The sequence below is a fragment of the Loxodonta africana genome, chromosome 16 (genome assembly GCF_030014295.1).
Source record: "Loxodonta africana isolate mLoxAfr1 chromosome 16, mLoxAfr1.hap2, whole genome shotgun sequence".
NCBI classification, from domain to species: domain Eukaryota; kingdom Metazoa; phylum Chordata; class Mammalia; order Proboscidea; family Elephantidae; genus Loxodonta; species Loxodonta africana.
The window spans coordinates 24887966-24909534 of NC_087357.1; the positions used below are offsets into that span (position 1 = coordinate 24887966).

The 21569-nt window shown below is 38.3% G+C and overlaps 1 protein-coding gene across 8 annotated transcripts in view; it reads right to left on the minus strand.

Moving 5' to 3' along the window:
• ADD3 (adducin 3) overlaps positions 1-21569 on the minus strand; it is a 141302-nt gene that overhangs the window by 21470 nt on the left and 98263 nt on the right. For 7 of the 8 annotated variants that reach the window (XM_023546744.2, XM_023546742.2, XM_064269340.1 and 4 more), the window contains one exon: positions 11608-11831. In XM_023546744.2, the coding sequence (XP_023402512.2) occupies positions 11608-11802 (195 nt within the window). In that variant the 5' untranslated portion in view covers positions 11803-11831. Of the gene's footprint in view, positions 1-11607; positions 11832-17880; positions 17905-21569 lie in introns of those variants that run through there. The other variant, XM_064269339.1, reaches the window with a different exon arrangement.

A 21569-nucleotide genomic window follows, 5' to 3' on the forward strand; every position in this document is an offset into this window, starting at 1 on the left:
GCCGAAGGCTCTTGCGATATAAACCATCGAAGCCTCATGCTTCCACTTGAGACTGTTCACATGTGTAGCAGGATGCCCTGCCAGAAATCAAATTCCTTTATTTCCCACTTCACCTAAGAGGGAGAAGGCATACAATTACTTTGGAATCACTGAACGTAGACCTCCAAGGGGGGTAAGTATGAACACCCTGGAAATTACTTGGGAAGTCTCCCTTTCAAAGGTGAATCTTTTTTGAGTTACTGGTGGGAACCTTCCTCAGAAGGGTGGGAATAAGATCTCCTGGAGTCCCTGCTAAGAGGTAGCCTTGCTTCAGAGGATGGGTGAATAGCCCAGAGGTGCCCGGGGACTTTTTTCTTTGTCTTTTTTCATAATGGCACAGAAGTTCACGTGGGGAGGGAAAATGCGGTTCTGAGGCTATTAGGTGGTAGATGTTAGCACTTGCCCTGATTCAATGCTTGTGTTGCTTTTAGAACAACAGCTGAAAGGCACCTGTGATGTGAACTGAAAGAGCAGAGTGCTAATAGCTGTAATCTTGGGAGCTCAACCATGGCACCCTTAACAAGAAGTGAGAGAGAAGAATCCTTCTCTGATGCACCCTGATGGCCTGCACAGGCATTTGGGCCAACTTTGAACTTGCGTCTTCTGTTGGATAGGCCGCTAGATTTTTACCAACGGGAAGGTACAGTGGCAGTGGTGGACTGAGAAGGCTGTAGCGTGACTCTCGTGCATACACTCACGGATGCACACATGCAAACACACACACACACACCACCTCTTGGATATGGAAGCCACTGATGAACACTTTGGACTATGGAAGCCACTAAAGCTCTTTGGACAATTCAGGGGAAAACAAATTCAGATGAAGATTCTGGATCTTCTGCTAATACAGCTGGCGGGGGGGGGGGGGGGGTTAAGTGATTAATTTACAAAATACTAACTGTAACCATATTTGAATTCTGAGCTCATGGAGCAATTTCTACCAGTTAAACATGGTTTTTCTTTTAGAAATTTAACACTTATTAAGTGTAAATTATTAGCACAATTGTTAAAATTCTAAAATACTTCTGTGAACTGCCTCTAGTTCCTTTAAATACATAATTTAAACCAGAGAAATTATCCTATAAAGTATCTTCTACAAAGACATATTATATTTACCAGAGAACTCCATTAATATATTTCTAAGACCCTGTGAACATAAAATGGCTGGGAGCTGCATATAAGATGGATGGACACCTTCACAGATGAAGAACAGGAGTATTTTACCATGTCTAAGGCTGAAAGAAGAAGAGTATTTCCTCATTTATCTTTATATAAACTATAAAAAAAACTTCTGAACACGTGGGAATGGGCCAATCTTCTGAAACTTTACCTTCCCTTCAAAACTAAACTCTCCTTAGATTTTCCTCAGTTCAAAGCAATAATAACCAATATTCTTTGATTCAGTGAAAAAAAAAAAAAAATCAGTGATTTCTACTATGGGTATCACTCATGTACATTATAATAGCTCTGAGAAGCGGGCCTCATTTATTTTATTGGCCGCTTCCACCCCATAGTGTTCCAGGAAGAATTTAAGGCAGCTTCCATAGATTTAAATAATAAAAAGATAATAAAATACAGGTGAAAAAATCAAGCTAAAGAGAAAATAGCATAAGTAGGCCAGACAGAGCCTGGAATGAGGTTAAGATATAAAGTGTATGCTACAAAATTGTATGCATTTGCTAGAGATGGGCTAAATTTGATCTAAACTCTCTAGCAGCCAACATCAGTCAAGACAACCTACTAAGCATGCTGATTTACAATGCCTTTAAGATTAAAAACCAACTGGTTGCTCAAAAGAATCACAGCTATTTCTGAAACCGGTAAGTTTCTGCTGGGTGGGATGACAAAGCTAAATAAGACAGACTGAAAAACTTGTTCAAGGTCACACAGCTACTAAATTGCAAGGACTCAGGTCATCAAATACTTTTTTCATTAATGAAAATGCTTTTTTCACTTTCATATATCCCACAATATGGTGAGTACCTATCTAAAGCTTTGGGATGATCCCTGAAGTCACTGAAGGATGTATAAGCCCTTCTGAAATCAATTAATAAGAACAGGAAAAAATACGAGTTTCCCCTATAAGGCTGGTGAATAGCTTCTATGCAGTATAGGTAAAGAAAACAATTTTCAAAATAAATGAGATTTCCCCAGGTTTTTATACAGTTAACTATTTCAGTAGATAATTCTTCTTGGGCAAGAAGAGTTAATATTTTTTGTCATGAACATTTATAACTCATTTTTTTTATTGTGGTAAAACATATATAACAAAACATTTGCCTATAACTTACTTTTTCATGTTTCAAATGTTTTTGAAATATTTTTCAAATAATTACCAAAGTCATAAAACAGCATTTAGTGTAAAAACTACTAATGATATAAAATTGTTTCAGTTGATTAAAAAATATATCAGTAAATTTATTAAGCTTTAATTAAAACATTAAAATAAAATTTTATTTATCTTTATGAATAGTTAATCATATTTCTACTATAGTCATATGTTAATAATCCTTTATACTTGATTCATTTGAATCGCATAACAAAGTGCTGAGATATGTGATGACTTGTTAAAGTTTGCATCACTAAATGTAATAAAGATTCAAATCTGGGACTCTCCGTTGGACACAGGACCTTTTCCTAATTTTATCAGAGCTGGATGGTGTCACTGAAATCAAACATAACTAATAATAAGGCAGCAGGCAAGTTGTGATCAGAAATGTTGAGTAAACCTCTTAGGCTAGATTAGAACATTAGGGTATAATGGTAGATAGAATGGTAGATTAAAAGAAAATTATATAGCAGCAGAGTACGATGATCCTGGAGTACCAGGCTGAGTCGCAGCTTGGCTACTTGCAGCTAGGAATTTTCCCACCAAAGCATAATGAGGAACTTGGGCTTTGAACTGGTTCCATCAGGTTCAAACCCCTACTGACCGAACTGTTGGAAGTTCTGTGAGAAACTAACAGGGCAGAGAGGTCATATGCAAAGCTTCTGAAGTCAGAATAGTCAACAGTTCTCTAGGGTTTCTACTAGACAAGAGTCAGGTTAAAAGATTAAACAACACATACATAAAACCACAGCATAAACTGTGTCTTCATTTTCAGGACTAGAAGAGCACAGAGGAGGAAGGGATGGAATTGGACTACCATCTTGTGAAGAATATGAATGAGGTAAAATGACATCGGGGTGAAATATTCCTTAAGGCCTTCAAAAACAAAATTCAGTCTAAAGAATTATATAATTAAAATCTTCATCTACTATCACAAAAACATAATATGCTTTAAATTAGCATAGTGAATAAACCTTATGTATACAATTTCCACAAAAATGGTTGCCTACTATACATGCTAGGCACTGTACTACCTGCTTTCACATCATTCCATTTCATTGTCATAATAACTGTATGAGGTATTGTTATGGATTGAACTGTGTTCCCCAAAAATATGTGCATCAATTTGGCTAGGCCACAATTCCCAGTAATGTGTGATTATCCACCATTTTGTCATCTGATGTGATTTTCCTATGTGTTGTAATCCTATGATGTTAATGAGATGGATTAGGGGCAGTTACGTTGATGAAATCTACAAGATTAGATTGTATCTTAAACCAATCTCTTTTGAGATATAAAAGAGAGAAGCAAGCAGAGTGACATGGGGACTTCATACCACCAAGAAAGTAGTGCCAAGAGCAGAGAGCATCCTTTGGGCCTGAGATTCCGGAGCGGAGAAGCTCCTAGACCAAGGGAAGATTGATGACAATGGCCTTCCTCCAGAACCCACAGAGAGAGAAAACCTTCCCCTGGAGCTCACGCCCTCAATTGGGACTTACAGCCTACTAGACTGTGAGAGAATAAATGTGTCTTTGTTAAAGCCATCCACTTGTGGTATTTCTGTTATAGCAGCACTAGATGACTAAGACAGGTATTTTTCCCTATTTTACAAACAAGGATTCTGAAGCTCAGCTAGGCTAAGTGAGTTTCCTAATGTTACATAGCTAATAAATGGTCAGTGAAGCAAAGATTTGAATCCAGATCGAAAACTAGCAGTGTACAAATATGTGTATATAAAAAGAAAAATTATATAAACAGGCTAAAACTGAAAATGAGGCATGATACTCATGAAGACAGTGCTTCTTAGCTCAAGTGGATACATGAGACTAAATGGGCGGCTCCTATTCGGAGGCAAGATGAGAAGGCAAAAAGGGACAAGAGCTGACTGAATGGACATGGGAAATCTGGGGTGGAAAGGAAGAGTGTGTTGCCACATTATAGGGAGAGCAACTAGGGTCACATAACAATGTATGTATCAATTTTTGTATGAGAAACTGACTTGAACTGCAAATTTTCATGTAAAGTACAATTAAAAAAAAAAAAAAAACTAGAAATGATGAGAAAATAGGCTGACCCCTAACTCTAGTTCAAAACAGCCCAGTATTCCAGGCTCTCCATAATTGGTTGTTATGTAATTTTTTGTCTTTATTTGCCATTACTACCTTATGCTGGAAACTCTGGTGGCGTAGTGGTTAAGTGCTACGGCTGCTAACCAAAGGGTGGGCAGTTCTAATCTGCCAGACGCTCCTTAGAAACTCTATGGGGCAGTTCTACCCTGTCCTATAGAGTCGCTATGAGTCGGAATCGACTCGATGGCACTGGGTTTGGTTTTTGGTTTGGTACCTTATGCTCTGGTCTAGCCTACCAGGTATCCTCAGCATTCTTTCATCACAACTTGCACTTTTTAAATCCTTGCTCATGCTGTTTCAGATCATGCAAGTGCTGGCTTCCATTGTTCTTCTACCTCTGCAATTCTTAGTCTTTACTCAACACTCATCTTAAATGCCATCTTTTCATTGGAGTCCTTCCTAAGAATCCCAGTTAGTAGGGATCTCCACATCTCTTCCCCCAACCCCACTGTGAATTCTTAACATGTATTGCCTATGCCATACTTAGGATACCTATCATAACATTGTGATTGTTGATCTATTTTTTCAACTCTACTACGTCACAATTATCTGATTGCTGGAGGTGAGTCTTTCATATTTCTAGTTTCCTCTCAAGTGTTTAGTTCAATGCCCAATTAATAAAATAGTAAGTTAGGGTTTCTTTTCATTTTTCTAGATACAAAGATGTGTTGTGAAGAATCTGGTCTCAATCTTGACTGAGTTAATGATAGCAAAGATACATTTCATGAATGACTAGCACTGGAATCTGAAGATACAGAAAACTGTTTTATCAGCATATCACTTGACTGGGAAATTCTTCCTTGTAATTATGCCTGTCCATCATCCTATTGGGAGAAGTCTTTTTTTTAATAAGAAATGAATATTTATTGTATGTCATAAATTTTAAAAAGTCATTCAATGCTTCAACTCAAACAAAATCCCACCTGAAAACTTTGTCCCCATAGCATTATAGTTTGGATAGCTCTTCAAACACACCTCCAAAAAGTATGGTAAAAAAATGACAAGCTGAAAATAAAATGTTTAAGCTAGAGCCCCACTGCCATAGAGTCACTCCCGACTCACGGTGACCCTATGTGTTTCAAAGTAGAACTGCACTCCGTGGGGTTTTCAGTGGCTGTCCCTGAGTGGTGCAAACGGTAAGCGCTTGACTACTAGCCCACCCAGAGGCACCTCGGAAGGCAGGCCTAGCGATTTGCATGTTAAAGGTCACAGCCTTGAAAACCCCACGGAGTAGTTCTACTCTGCACATGTGGGGTCACTATGAGTCAGGACTGACGCCACAGCAATTAGCAACAATCGTCTTCCCCAGTGCGCCAACCTTTCAGTTAGCAGCCAGGAGTGAAATGTTCCTGCCACCCAGGGACCTTTAAGCGTGAGAAAGGTAGCTTACAAGCATTGTATGAATCTCACAACCCTTTGATTTTATATATCTTCTATCAGTTTTGAGGGAGTGACCCTGAAAGTTTTGATTTTATAAGGTATGGACAAAAATAAACTTCTAAAAACTTGGGGCATTCAGATATTTGAGATTCATATAGGTTAAGAGAATGCTTTCAGTACATACGTATTCATGGATACCAAAAGTAGAGTGAACTTGAAATATCAGATCTTAAAGGTTTTTGTATTCGAAATCAGAAATTTTAAAAGAACGTGGAAATAAGTGAAAGATTTTTAAATCTCAGAAAAGAGGACCGATTTGATAAAAGAAACTGATCTGATGCAATTATTTTGGTTAATGCTAAAGAAATCATGTAGACTAACTTATCAGTCATGTTCAACTTTATGAAAAGTAAGGTAACAGAACACCGACAAACATCAGATGTATCAGAGAGAGATTCTAAATATCTACTCGTAGCAATTACTAGAGAGGAAAACTGGGACCCCCCCCTCAAAAAAAATCCTCAAAACAAACGACAACAGAAAAGATTACAGACTTGTTGCTTCCAATGCATCCTGCAATTATGTTATTAGATCGCTCCTTAAGCGGGGTTAGGAGCATAACAAACTTACTTAGAACTTCTCCACTGAGAAATGTATTTCATTTGGAAACAGATTATTGGCCCTGTTGAAAGGAGAAAAAACCACCCAAAATTTCTTCTGGATGTTCTTTCTCCTGTACCTAAGTCTTAGTTAACACTAAGCTAAAGGTTAGAATAATATCTTTTCTTGAACAGGGTATATAATAAAAATACAAACAAAGTTAATAAAAAATACTTACATCGTAGCTTCCAAAGTGACCAGATAGGTCATGGTGAATCTGACCAATTTTCTAATTAAGGCACCTTGTTATTATTTTAGGTCTCAATTAAAATGATATCCTAGGATGTACATGGCTTTCAATTTTGTCCTTATCTTCAAAATAAGCTTGCAGCATTAGATACTGCCCTGTTATTGAGAAATGTTAGCATGTCATGACCCTGAGCTGTCTTATTTTGTCAGAATAACAATGTTATACTTCCATCAACCAATCTAAATTGCTCCCTATGGTGGTAAGGTTTAAGAACTTAGTTTTTTCTGAAGCCCACCAACTGTTTCCCCATATTGGGAAAATTCAGTAGAAGTTTGTTGGACAACTTTCAAGATTTTAATGACTCAAAGAACACCCAGCTATTCATGTATCTATATCCATCCATCCATTCAGAATCTACTAAGCATCTGCTATATACAATGTGCTATCTGCTAGTTTTTCAGCTTATACGGTTTTTAACTGTGACGAGGCATCGTTTCATTCCAACAGTTTGTCCTGGACACTTCATTCTGAGACAAAGGGGTACATGACAACCTAGGATCTCCAGAGACATGGCATACGAGCAAAGAGAACTTTTTCTCTCCACTGCATTAACACCTAGCTAAACCAATTTACCCATAGACACTTGATTTCTAAGACAAATACTTTCTTTAAAAAAAAAGTACTGAAATATGACAGAAGACTGAATTCTTAAAAAAAAAAAAAAAAACTTGGGGTCCAGCTGAGACAAATTCTGTGTTCTTCCTTTACTTTCTCAGCTCAAGGCAATAAGGTACTATTTTTGTCATCCAAATTTAGACACCAAAAATGTCTCATGATTGAAAAATTTTCTTGAGTTGGGGTGAATTAACTTGAGCAAGAGAATCAATCTGAAGGCACATGAAACAACAAGAGATACATGGGTGGAATTTTTCATTGTTACTGATAATGCTTTAAATGGACACACCTTTAGTGGCTAAAGGTGTTAGCTTTATAGTTTAAATTCCAACCTCACCATTTAACAGCTGTAAAACTATCAGCAAGTTATTTAATATCTCTAAGTTTCAGTTATTCATCTGTAAAACACAGATAATAATACTTCCTTGACTGGGCTGTTTTCTGGATTAAATAAGATAATGTACACAATAGGCTCCCGGCACATATTAAGTGCTTAAAAAAGAATTATTAGTTTGTTTTTCTTTTAGCTTCTCTGCTTATTTCCCTTCTTCTGAAATGAACTGAGAATCTTAAATAGAAGGTTCACAAATTTGTTACTTACAAACATACAGTTAGTAGTATCTTTGATTCTGATCTTTCCCGGTAATGAGTTTTGTCTAACAGAATGAAAGCCAATAATATTAACAGGAGATTCACAAATCTTTTTTTCTTCTTCTTCCTTTGCTTTACTGGTATACATTTAAAAAAAATTTGTATTGTGTTTTATGTGAAAGTTTACAGAGTAAATTAGTTTCCCACTCGATAGTTTGCACGTAAAGTATTCCAGGACAGTGGCTGCATTCCCTACAATGTGTCAGCACTCTCCCCATTCCCTCTCTGGGTTCCCCATTTCCTTTTGTCTGGATTTTCTACCCCTTCCTGCCTTCTCATCTTTGTTTGCTTTTGGGAAAATGTCCTTTTGATCTTGTATAATTGATTGTTCTAACGAACACATTCCTCTCAGGTGTTATTATTTTATGGGCCTGTCTATTGTTTGGCTGAAAAGTGGTCTCCAGAAATGGCTTCAGTTCCAGTTCTTAGAGCCATAGTCTTGGGGGTTCCTCTAGTCTCTGTCAGACCAGTAAGTCTGGTCCTTTTTGTGAATTTGGTTTTTTGTTCTACAGTTTTTTCCCACTCTGTCTGGGGCCCTCTGTTGCAATCCCAGTCAGAGCAGTTGGTAGTGGTAGCTGGGCACCACCTAGTTCTTCTGGTCTTGGGGTCATACAGGCTGTGGTTCATATGGTCAATTAGTCCTCTGGACTAATTGCTCCCTCGAGTCTTTCATTTTCTTCATTCTCCTTTGCTTCAGACAGGGAGAGATAAATAGTTGTATCTTAGGTGGCTGATCGCAAGCTTTTACGGCCTCAGATGCTACTCACCAAAGGAGGATGCAGAACTTTGTCTTTACGAACTATGTTGTGCCAATTGACATACATGTCCCTCAAGTTTACGGTCTTTTGCCTTTGAGCCCTGGAACTTCATCCCGCAAGGTGTTTGGTTATGTCTAAGAAGTTTCCGTGACTGTGCCCCTTGTGTGCTCTATTGTTTATATTAATATACATACAGCACCTACAATTACCTATGTAGAAATAGCCACAACCAAACCTGTATCTGCAGTTAAGTGTGCTCCCTTACACCCTGCCATACCTCTTCAGCATACCAATCTGCCTATGCATCCATTGGTAAATCACTGTTTGTTAATGCATCCATTGGTAAATCACTGTTTATACCATTGTTGCAGGATTGTCTATGTTATAGTAATTACCATAAAAAAATGGCTGCCCTTTATTCTTGTGTTCCTCTGAGTGTCTTCCTTTGCCTTGGTCATGTTGTGCTGACTTCTCCCATATCGTGCATTGCTTTTCCCTTCACCAGTATTAACAAGTGTCTTCTACCTAGTTAGTAGTTTTCTCACCCTACCCCTTCCATCCCTGTTAACCATCAAAGAATTTGGTGCTGTTACAGCAGCACTAGGAAACTAAGACATACACTTTTACAAGTGTGTCACAAGCAAGATTTTCAAATTCACTAGCAAAGATCTAGGCAAAAATACTGCCAACTCACAATTGTTTTTAAACTTTAGCCTTTTTTGTTCCTCTCTAGGCAGAAAATAATCACTCCTTTATATTTTAATAAATACATATAGATATATATGTATGTCCCTCTACAATAATGACACAAGAAATCAAGTAAGAACCAACAAAAACAGTGACCTCGGAACCCTGAACAACAGATGAACTGTTTTTTTTTTTTTTTCTTTCTTTTTAAAGAAAATAATCACTCTTGCTAAGTGAATGGGGAAAAGACAGTTTATATGCCTACCCTTTCCCAATATTTTATTAAGTTCCTCCAGGCACAAATAAAATTGATATCCTTAAGCCAAATTATAAATGGAAATATGTAAGAATAAAACAAATAATCTACTCAAAGTTATGCTGTCCTTAGTTTAATGGGAAAATCATAAAACAAAAACCCTGGCATGGAAACTTAATTTAGTACTTTTTAAACTTTACAGTTAGATTGAATGGTCCTCTCTGGGGTATTTCCCAAAGAAATCTCAATATTTATCAATCTTTAAAAAAAATCTAACTTTATGTACCATTCTGTCAATTATACTATTTGTGACTACAATCATTTGCTTAATAAGTTAGTTCTTAAAAGTGGGGTTTCTTTAAAGGTGAAAATAAATCTATTTCGATCCAAATCATTAATATGCCTTTCAAGTATTTATAAACACAGAAACGCAGGTTTACACAAAGTAAGGCATTGAGCATTTACTCTCTCGTGATGACTTCTCTGGTTAGTCTGCTTTCTATTTGGGAAAAAAAAAAAAAAGGGTTCTTTAAATTGGGTGCTACACTTAAAAAAGTTCCTCAATGCTTGCATTGCCTTTATAACTTGTACTTCAATGCTTTCATCTAAGCCACTGGTATGGGAAAATTATTCACAGCGGAATTCCCCTTCGGCTTTGGACTCAGCCTTCGTGATTAAATTCAAAAGGGCACAACACAAATGATTTACCAGGGCTACTTCAGGCAGCTCTATCCCTTGATGCTTATTTTAGTATCCAAGGTGGAAATCTAAAATAACCTCAGCTTGTCCATGTGTGCTGAACTCTACCTTAAGAGGCCCATGATCTTCATTATGCATAATGTTATGAATTCATTCTGCATCTAAAGTTTGTCAATTTGAGTAACACTCTGTAATACCATTTTGCTTCTGGGACCCCTCCCTATAAGCTATGGAAAAGTTTTGGGTTTTCACAACTCTTGCTGTAATTTTTCAATCATGTTAAATCAAGCTGTTCTCTCATTTTCCATCACTTACATGTGACCTTTACAATATCATTTAATGTTTGTAAGAAAAATAACAAATTATTTTAACACCATCGCAAAATCTGGGCACTGCTATAGAGAGAGAATTTTCAGCTTGAGTTACTAAGTTTATAATCCACTTTTAATTTACCTTCTTTGGTGTGTATGCCTGCATGAGTGTACATAACACTCGTTAGCTCCCATGGAGTCAGTCCCCAACTCATGGCAACCCCTTGTGTTACAGCGCATAAGTGCTCCACAGAATTTCCTTGGGTGTAATCTTTACGGAAGCAGTTTATCAGGCCTTTTCTTCCATGGATTCCTTGGGTGGGTTTGAATGGCCACCTTTAGGTTAGCAACCAGTTGCAAACTGCTTATGCCACCCAGGCTCCTATACATAATACGAGGCTGTCAAATCACAGACCTCCTCAAAAACCTTACGTCTTCCTATGCTCCTGAGTGTCAAGGTACAGGAAGCAAGAAAAAAAATATGTGCATGGGATGTACCTAACTCATTTCTTGGTTCCTAATACTTCAGCCATGCCTTTCTTTTCGTCACAGATTTTCACTCTGAACTGGGTATCCTTGAGTTCAGTAGCACCCTTTGTCCTCCCAGAGAACACACAAAGACATTTCACATCACCGAAGACAATACCAGTTTCTTATTAAAGCTCTGCAAGTCAGATACATAAACTGGGTGTCCATTTGTCCTCTGAATGATTGGGAGCAACTGGTTATTCCTCTTCGAGCTCTCTTTTAATCTGAGGGTTGCTTAAGATACCCCCTACTTCATTATATCAAGGTTCCCAAAGAGCAAGAAAAATGAGATCCTTGTAATTTTTTTTAACTCACAGGACTTTGCAGGATCTGAGTAACTCGTTTCCTCTGCTCCATCATATTGAAGTCTTGCCGTAGATCAGGAGACATGTTCCTCTCCCTAATGTATTCTGGGTCACTTTCATTGATACGGTCAAAATACCTCTCTTTGTGAGGCATAGTGGGAGGAGGAGGAGTAGTGACCACGTCTTGGCTGGCATCTGAACTCATGCTTCAGGTCTGTTAATTCCCCTTGTTATCTGTATCAATAAACACAAAAGAGGAGGACGCTGATGATAAGTTCATTAGTATATTTTCATATTTTACATGGATCAAGCAGAATCTTTTTTGCTGTCTGAGTAATAACAGCAACTTTCTCAAGTAATTTCTAAAAAAAAAATTAGAACGATTTTGTAAAAATCTTAGGTAATAATGTTAAATTAGAAATTGGTATTTTCTAAGCTAATGAAACTTGTGGTTCAATTATAATATCATCAATTGCTAACTCAATTTTTAAAGGGAGCAATGACCATAATATCTAAATGTAAGACGTCACATCTAGATGGCAAATTTTCACAACTGGGGAGTACTGTCAACGGAGCTTCTCTTCTCTTTCTTACTCTTGCTTGTATGTTAAACCAAACTTCAGTTATATTTAAAGACTACTACGTTCTATAATGAATGTAATTTACTAACACACAAGAAAACAAAGCTTTATGTTTCTCAAATGATTCAACAACTTCCCAGAGAAAATGCAGAAATTATTACGGTTGCCAGGCTACTTAACTTTAGCAGATGATGTTTCAACTCCAAGTAAGAAACAATTAAAAGCTATTCAGAAGTCAAATGAACAGCTATGATTCTTGTTAATTAAAATGATTATTATTGATATTTAAGAAAATTCTTGATTTTATGCCAGGGAAACAAATTCATCTGGGCTTTGCTACAGCTGAGCACCTAACTAACTATAGTATAGCTAGCTCTACAGGATAGTCATTTAACAGCTCCCCCCTCCCCCAATCAATTGTGATTGCATGTGTTAGCTGATGAAGTTGTCTAGCTCAGTGCTTCTCAAACTGTCTATGGTGAACGATTTTCTTTTAATTTCCAATTCACTGATGATCAATATCCCTGTAAAATACAAAATAACACACTTACATGGGATAATAACATCAAATTGCAAGAAAAATTTCTCAATGCTCACTGTCATATTCTGTACATGTCACAAACTGGTAATAGTCTACAGACTGGCACCAGACCATGGACCACACTTTGAGTAGCACTCACACAGCAGAGAGTAATGGCACTGCTAATTAAAGGAATGCTTCCGGGTGGAGCCAACATGGCGCTATAGACAGAAGCACCACGCCGTCCCTCCACAGCAAAAACTCGAAAAACTAAGTAAAACAGAGACAAATGTCAATCCTGGAAGCCTAAGTGTCAAATGAAGAGCTAAAGAACTCAACCAAGCACTGAATGGAGTAAGAAACTGACAGAGAACAGACAACGAGGAGAGTTATGAGCATAGATCCCCTATCAGCTAATGCAGCATGGATCCACCACCTTGGACTCCTGCTGGAGACTGGCAGACAGGGAGTATGGGAAAGCAGATTCATGGAGCTCCCAGCAGGAGAGAGTGTACCCAGTAACCAGCGAGACATGCTTTCCCATCCTCCACCCTGCCTCCCCCTGCTCAGTCTTCGCCACATCCCAGCGGGCTGATCCAAGACATCCTGGCGGATTGATTCCCGGCTTCCCAGAGGACTGATTTCCTGCTTCTCGCAGGCCGATCCACTGCTTCCTGGCGGGCTGATCCACGGCTTCCCAGAGGGCCAATTTACTGCTTCCCAGCAGGTCCATCCCAGGATTCCCGGCAGGCCGATCTGCGGCTTCCCATTAGGCTGCGGCACATGAGGTGCCGGTTCCTTGGGCATATAGATTTGCCCTGCCCACACCAGCTGGCTCCTTTATTGCTAATTTTTGTTGCTGGTGTTACTTTATTCGGCACCTTTTGGTTTCTTCCCTGCCTCTCACCTCCTTCCCCTCCTTTCTCTAGAACACCTGACTCTGTGGTGCCATCTTTGCTTCTTCTTGACAGGCTGTGAAGCGCTACACAGCTGGGGAACAGCTTCCCCAGTCTGAGCCACCATGCTGGTGGAATTCCTTTGGATTTTTTTTCTTTTGTTTGTTTGTTTTCTCCTTTCTATCTTTTTTCATTTCTCAGTTTCTCATTTCTTTGTACTTACCTTCTTTTCCTGTCTCCTGAATACCTAGGGCTGTGTACCATTTCCATCCCTTCTAGCCAGCCTGTACAGTGTGGCCTGGAAGCCGCTTTACCGGTCTGTACAGCCACACGAGTGGGAACCCTGGGGGCATTTAAAAAATTTTCTTTTTCTTTTTTTTTCCTTTTTGTTTTTCTTCATTACGAGGTTTCTCGTCTCTCCACTCCAACAGGAGGCTCCCTCAGCCTTTTTTTTTGCTCCTCTTTCTTTCCTTTCTCTCTTCTCTTCCATACCCAGTCTAGCCCCACACATCACAACCTCTCCCTTTCCCTCCCTCCTGCCTTTCTGCACCGTGTGCTGAACATTGCACTCCAGGGCAGCACAGGCATGGCCTACCAGAACCTGCCCTGCACCGACTCCCAGCTCACCTTGTCGGCCTCAGTACATGCCTCAAACGACTTATCCCAGCCCCTTCCCTTCAGCTAGACCTGCCCTGCTGCACCATAGCTGAGTGACTGGCCCTGACCATTGCACAAGGAGGTGAAAAATATCATGTCCACAGATGAGCAAAGAAAGAATGCACAGTCCGCCTGCTCAGACATAACCAAATAAAACAAAAAGGCAGGATGAAACAAATCTACAATCCATAAATGAAGAAAATAACTATTCAATGTCCCTAAGACAACAGACAATATCAAAACATTAAAAAAAAAAAAAAAATAGGACAGGATGGCTCCAGTAGGCATCCAAAATAAAACACCAGATGACTTTCTGGTAGGATAAAAGGCACTAGTACTACCTGATAGGGAATTCAAATCTCTAATATTCAGAGCTATCCAAGAGTTGAAGTAAAAAGTTGGCAAAAATGAGGATAAAATAGACAAATTCATGGAAAATACAAAAAAAAAAAAAAAAAGAATTCAGGAAAATAATAACAGAAGCAAAATGCCAAAATAAATTCACAACTAGAAATCATACAAAAACAACAACAACCAGAAATCCAAAAGGTAAAAAACGTGATTTCAGAAATTGACAGTGTCATAAAAGCGCTGAGGAACATGGCAGGATCAGCAAAACTGAAGACAAATACTTGGATACAAGTTTGAGGAAAAATCAGAACAAAAGAACAAAGAAAAATGAAGAAACTCTGAGAATTATGTGGGATACAACCAAAAATAAAAATTCACAACTGATCAGGAAGAAAAAACAGAGAGGATCGTTGAAGAATTGCTGACAGAAAACTTCCCTAATATCATGAAAGATGAAAAGGTGACCATCCAAGAAGCTCAATGAACCCTGTACAGGATAGACCCCAAAATAAAATCACCAAGGCATATCATAATCACACTCACTAAATCCAAAGACAAAGAAAGAATTCTGAGAGCAGCTCAAGAAAAATGAAAAGTCACATACAAAGGAGAAACAGTAAGACTAAACTCTGATTATTCGGCAGAAACCATCCAGGCAAGAAGGCAATGGGATGACATATACAAAACCTTGAATGAAAAAAATTGCCAACCAAGAATAATATATCCTGCAAAACTCTTGTTCAAATATGACGGTAAAATTTGGACATTTCCAGATAAACAGAAATTAAGGGAATATGTAAAAACCAAACTTACAAGAATTATTAAAGGGAGTTCTTCAGTTTGAGAACAAACAATATCAGATGAACAGCAATAAGGCAAGAAAAAGAAATAAAGGGCATCCAAATTGATAATGAAGAAGAAAACTGTCCCTTATTTGCAGACGATATGATACTATATACAGAAAACCCAAAAGACTCCACAAGAAAACTACTGGAACTAATAGATTCAGCAGAGTAGCAGGATACAAGATAAATATATAAAAATCAGTTGGATTCCTATACACCGATAAAGAAAGAGAATGATGAAAAGGAAACCAGGAAAAGGGTATCACTTATAATAGCCCCTAAAAAGTGAAATACTCAGGAATAAATCTAACCAGGGATGTAAAAGACCTATACAAAGAAAGCTACAAAACACTACCTCAAGAAACCAAAACAGATCTACATAAATGGAAACACATGTCATGTTCATGGATAGGTAGACTCAACACTGTGAAAATGACAATTCCACCCAAAGTAATCCACAAATACAATGCAATCCTGATCCAAACGACAGTCTTTAAAGAGATGGAAAAAAACACCATTAACTTTAAATGGAAAAAGAGGAGGCCCTGGCTAAGCAAAGCATTATACTGAAGAAGAAGAATGAAGTAGGAGGGCTCGCGCTACCTGACCTCAAAACCTAGTATACAGCTACGGTAATCAAAAGAGCCTGGTGCTGGTACGACGACAGATACATTGACCAATGGAACAGAATCAAGAACCCAGATGTAAATCCATCCACCTATGGGCACCTGATCTTCGACAAGGGCCCAAAGTCCATCAGATGGGGAAAAGGCAGTCTTTTTAAACAAATGGTGCTGGCAAAACTGGATGTTCATATGCAAAAAAATGAACCAAGACCCATACCACACACCATACACAAAAACAAATTCAAAATGGATCAAAGACCTAAATATAAAACCAAAAACTATAAAGATCACAGAAGAAAAAATGGGATCAATGCTAGAGGCCTTAATACACAGCACTAACAGGATATAAACCGTAACTACGAACACACAAACTCCAGAAGATAAGCTAGATAACTGGGATCTTCTAAAAATTAAACACTTACGCTCATCAACAGGCTTCACCAAAAGAGTAAAAAGAGAACCTACAGACTGGGAAAAAATTTTCGGTTATGACAAATCCAACACAAGTCCAATCTCTAAAATCTACAGGAAAATCCAAAACCTCTACAACAAAAAGACAAATAATCCAATTAGAAAATAGGCAAGGGAAATGAACAGACACTTGACCAAAGAAAACACTTAAGTGGCTAACAGACAGATGAGGAAATGCTGACAATCACTAGCCATTAGAGAAATGCAACTCAAAATCACAATGAGATACCATCTCACCCTGGCATTACTGGCATGAATCAATAAAAGAGAAAATAACAAATGATGGCGAGGCTGTGGGGAGATTGGAACTCTTATGCACTGCTGGTAAGAATGTAAAACAGTACAACCATTTTGGAAAACAATATGGCACTTCCTTAGAAAGCTAGAAATAGAAATATGATCCAGCAATTCCACTCCTAGGAATATATCCTAGAGAAACAAGAGGTGTCACATGAATAGACATACGCACATCCATGTTCACTGCAGCACTGTTCACAATAGCAAAAAAGATGGAAACAACCTAGATGCCCATCAAAAGATGTGAATGGATAAACAAAGTATGGGACATGCACACATGGAATACTACGCAACAATAAAGAACAGTGATGAATCTGTGAAGCATCTCACAACATGGATGAACCTGGAGGGCATTATGCTGAATAAATAAGTCAATCACAAAAGGACAAATACCATATTAGACCACTACTATAAAACTCATGGAAAGGTTCACACACAAAAAGAAACAATCTTTGATGGTTACGAGGGAGAGGAAGGGGTGGGGGTGGAAAAACACTAAATAGACAATAGATAAGCGGTAACTTTGGTGAAGGGTAAGGCAGCACACAATACTGGGGAAGCCAGCACAACTCCTCTAAGGTAAGGTCACGGAAGCTCCATAGACACATCCAAACTCCCCAAGGGACTGAATTACTGGGCTGAGGGCTGTGGGAACCGTGGTCTCAGGGAACATCTAGCTCAACTGGCATAACATTGTTTATAAAGAAAATGTTCTACATTCCACTTTGGTGAGTACTGTCTGGGGTCTTAAAAGCCTGTGAGCGGCCATCTAAGATACTCCACTGGTCTCACCCCTTCCGGAGCAAGGGAAACTGAAGAAAACTAAAGGGAAAAATTAGTCCAAAGGACTAAGAGACCACAACTACCACAGCCTGCACCAGGCTGAATCCAGTACAAGTAGATGGTGCCCGCCTACTACCACTGACTGCTCTGATAGGGATCACAATAGAGGGTCCCGGGCAGAGTTGGAGAAAAATGTAGAACAAAATTCTAACTCAAAAAAAAAAAAAAAAGAAAAACAAAAAAACACCAGACTTACTGGCCTGACAGAGACTAGAGAAATCCCGAAGAGTATGGCTCCCCAACACCCTTTCAGCTTTCAGGTGAGTGATGAAGTCACTCCAGAGGTTCACCTTTTAGCCAAACATTATACAGACCTGCAAGACAAAGCGAGACTAAATGGGCAGACCAGCCCAGGAGCAAGGACTAGAAGGTAGGAGAGGACAGGAAAGCTAGTAATAGGGAACCCAGGGTCAAGAAGAGAGAGCACAACATGCTATGGGGTTGTTAACCAATGTCATAAAACAATATATGTACTAACTGTTTAATGAGAAGATGGTTTGTTCTGTAAAACCTTCATCTAAAGTACAATTAAAAAAAAAATTCGTACTGACCCATTAGCAGATGAATGGGTAAACAAATTATGGTACACACATACAATAGAATACTATACAACAACAAAGAACAATAATGAATCCCTGAAGCATCTCACAACACAGATGAATCTGGACGGCAAGAAAATAAAAAAATAAAGGAACGCTTCCTCCAGCTGTAAGTGGTGATATGGCACAAGCCTGCATCGAGAGAAAGGGAAATCACTCATTTAGTGTATCCCTTTCTTTCCCTAGTTGTTCTTTCCAGCTGGGGATAGAAAATACAAGAAGGGATGTACAACAAGGAGGAAGAAATGGGAAACAAAACAAAAAAGAAACTGTAAAGGTGATTTTGCTTAAAACAATGTCTTTACAGGGTGTGAATTCTATTCAAATGCAACCTGTTCAATAGAAACATTTGAGTAACAGAAAAACCATTCTGACAAAATCGTACTTACTTATTCAACGGATATTTGCCTGGTAGAAAGAAGTATCTCCTAACAATGTGCAGTTAAATGTAAAATATCAAAATATTCCTTTTCCATTTATGTAGAAAATTAAGGTGCAGGGGGAAATTTTTGTGGACCTGAAACACTACAGATTCTTCACAGCCTCAGAGTCCCAGCAGAACGTTTATTTAGACCTAAACAGAGGGGAAAAAGTAAAGGCCACCTTCTCCTTAGGAACCAGATTCCCTGAAAATATCCAGAGGTAACAGTCTCATCTTTTAAACACAGTAACAGCCAGTGAGGTTACTGTCTGTGTTTGTCTCTAGCAATAGTATTCTCTGATAGAATTCATCTCTAAAGCTGCTTTGACCCAACTTAGCCCATGCAAACTAAGTACCCAAAAACCCAGTGCCGTCGAACTCATTAGTCTTGCATTATTAATTCAGGTCCTAAAAATGCAAACTTAGTCTGTTGAATAATTTCTGCAAAACACGTTAAAACTAAGTTTTATTCTATTTCCTGTTAATAACACTGTGAAGAATGGGAATTCCAGAACACTTAATTGTGCTCACGAACAACCTGTACATAGTACGTAGATCAAGAGGCAGCTAGTTGTTCAGACAGAACAAAGGGATGCTGCGTGGTTTAAAGTCAGGAAATGTATGCATCAGAGTTGTAACCTTTCACCATACCTTTCAATCTGTATGCTGAGCAAATAATCCGAGAAACTGGGCTATATGAAGAACGGCATGAGGATTAGAGGAAGACTTATTAACCACCTGCATTACACAGATGACACAGCCTTCCTTACTGAAAGTGAAGAGGACTTGAAGCACTTACTGATGAAGATCCAAGACCACAGCCTTCAGTATGGATTACACCTCAACATAAAGAAAACAAAAATCCTCACAACTGGACCAATGAGCAACATCATGACAAACGGAGAAAAGGCTGAGGTTGTCAAGGATTCATTTTACTTGGATCCACAATCAACAGCCATGGAAGCAGCAGTCAAGAAATCAAAAAACGCATTGCACTGGGCAAATTTGCAGCAGAGGACTTCTTTAAAGTATTGAAAAGCAAAGCTGTCACCTTGAAGACTAAGGTGCACCTGACCCAAGCCAAAGTATTTTCAATCGTCTCATGTGCATGTGAAAGCTGGACAACAGAACAAGGAAGACGGAAGAATTGACGCCTTTGAATTGTGGTGTTGGCGAAGAATACTGAATATACCATGGACTGCCAAAAGAACAAACAAGTCTGTCTTGGAAGAAGTACAACCAGAATGCTCCTTAGAAGCAAGGATGGCGAGACTGCATTTTACATGCTTCGGACACGTTATCAGGAGGGATCAGTCCCTGGAGAAGGACATCATGCTTGGCTAAGTACAGGGTCAGTGGAAAAAAGGAAGACTCTCAACAAGATGGACTGATACGGTGGCTAAACAATGGGCTCAAGCATAATAAGGATTGTGAGCATGACGCGAGACTGGGCAGTGTTTCGTTCTGTGGTACGTAGGTCTCCATGAGTTGGAACTTACCCCATGGCACCTAACAACAACAACAACCAACAGTCTCATATACTACATTCTAGGAGTTATCATAATTATTTTACCACACAATATAAAAAATTAATCAAATATTTAAAAACATTGTATATCATACAACTTTAATGAAATTTGGATATTATGACTGTAAAGCAACTACTTGGTGTGAAGGGAATGTAAAAAAATGAGCTTTTGTTTGAGTCTTTCACATCCTAATTCATTAATTAAAAAACTGGGAAAAGGCAGTAAATATCTGATTATTAACTGCGTTCTTCACAAGTGACCAATTCTTTCCTTTCTCCCACGACACCTATTACTAATGGAATGATCCTGGTCTTATTACACTCTTCAAAAATCAGATTTTACTCTTATTAGCTTGATTTACCAACCTATAGTATCTATTATCATCTTGCTATTATCTATGTGCAGAGCACCAAGCATAAGAAACATTTTTTTTCTTCATATCCAGCTGGGTCATCAGAAATCTAGAGCTTCGACCAATCTTTGGAACCTAATTTTTTAAGAAGCTGTTTATAATAAGACAACTTGAGCCCCTTAAAACAGTTTACTGCCAACAGAAATTTCAAAGAGAGTTAAAGTTTAAAAAATGGAAAACAGACAAAAAGTACTTCATGCTGCTGAGCCAGAATGGACTCAATGGCAATGAATTTCTTTTTTCCTTTTTTTTAATATTAGCAAATGGCATGCTGACTTTTAATGGCCAAGTACTGACTATGTGAGTGCTCAGTTAATAACTGGGACTTGTTCAACAAAAAAAATGAATTCTGTTTTAGCTTATCACAATAGACCAGTGACTTCTTGAACCATTTTTAAAAGACAGTCCATAAATACTACCTTTAATTGGATTTTACCTATATCTTGATCCCTAAAACACTATTTATTCTAAACCACAGAGAACAGAGTTAGATAATAAACCTGTGTCTAACTGAATTTGCCGATGTTTACAAAATAATTTTATGAAAACACAGCAAAAACAAAGAAACCGTGGTGTTAGATTCATTTCATTGTCCCAGTATTGGTTTAAGAACTGTTTAATGAAACACTGATAAGTGAAAGCTTATAGTCTGAAGTAATTCTTGATGATGAAGGCATTTTCAGATGAGTAAGGTGAAGAGGAGGGTGACTACTAAATCAAATCACCCATTTTAATAGTAAAATAGAATCTATTACACACACACACACACACATAAAAACACTTTATAGTTTACACTGTGCTTACACCTTTTACTTCACCTTTGCAATTACACAATAAGATAGTGATTGATAAAATGGAGGTTCATGGATTAAAAACCCTGTCAAAATCACACTGCTGGTGTCACAGGCAATATTCAAGGCCACA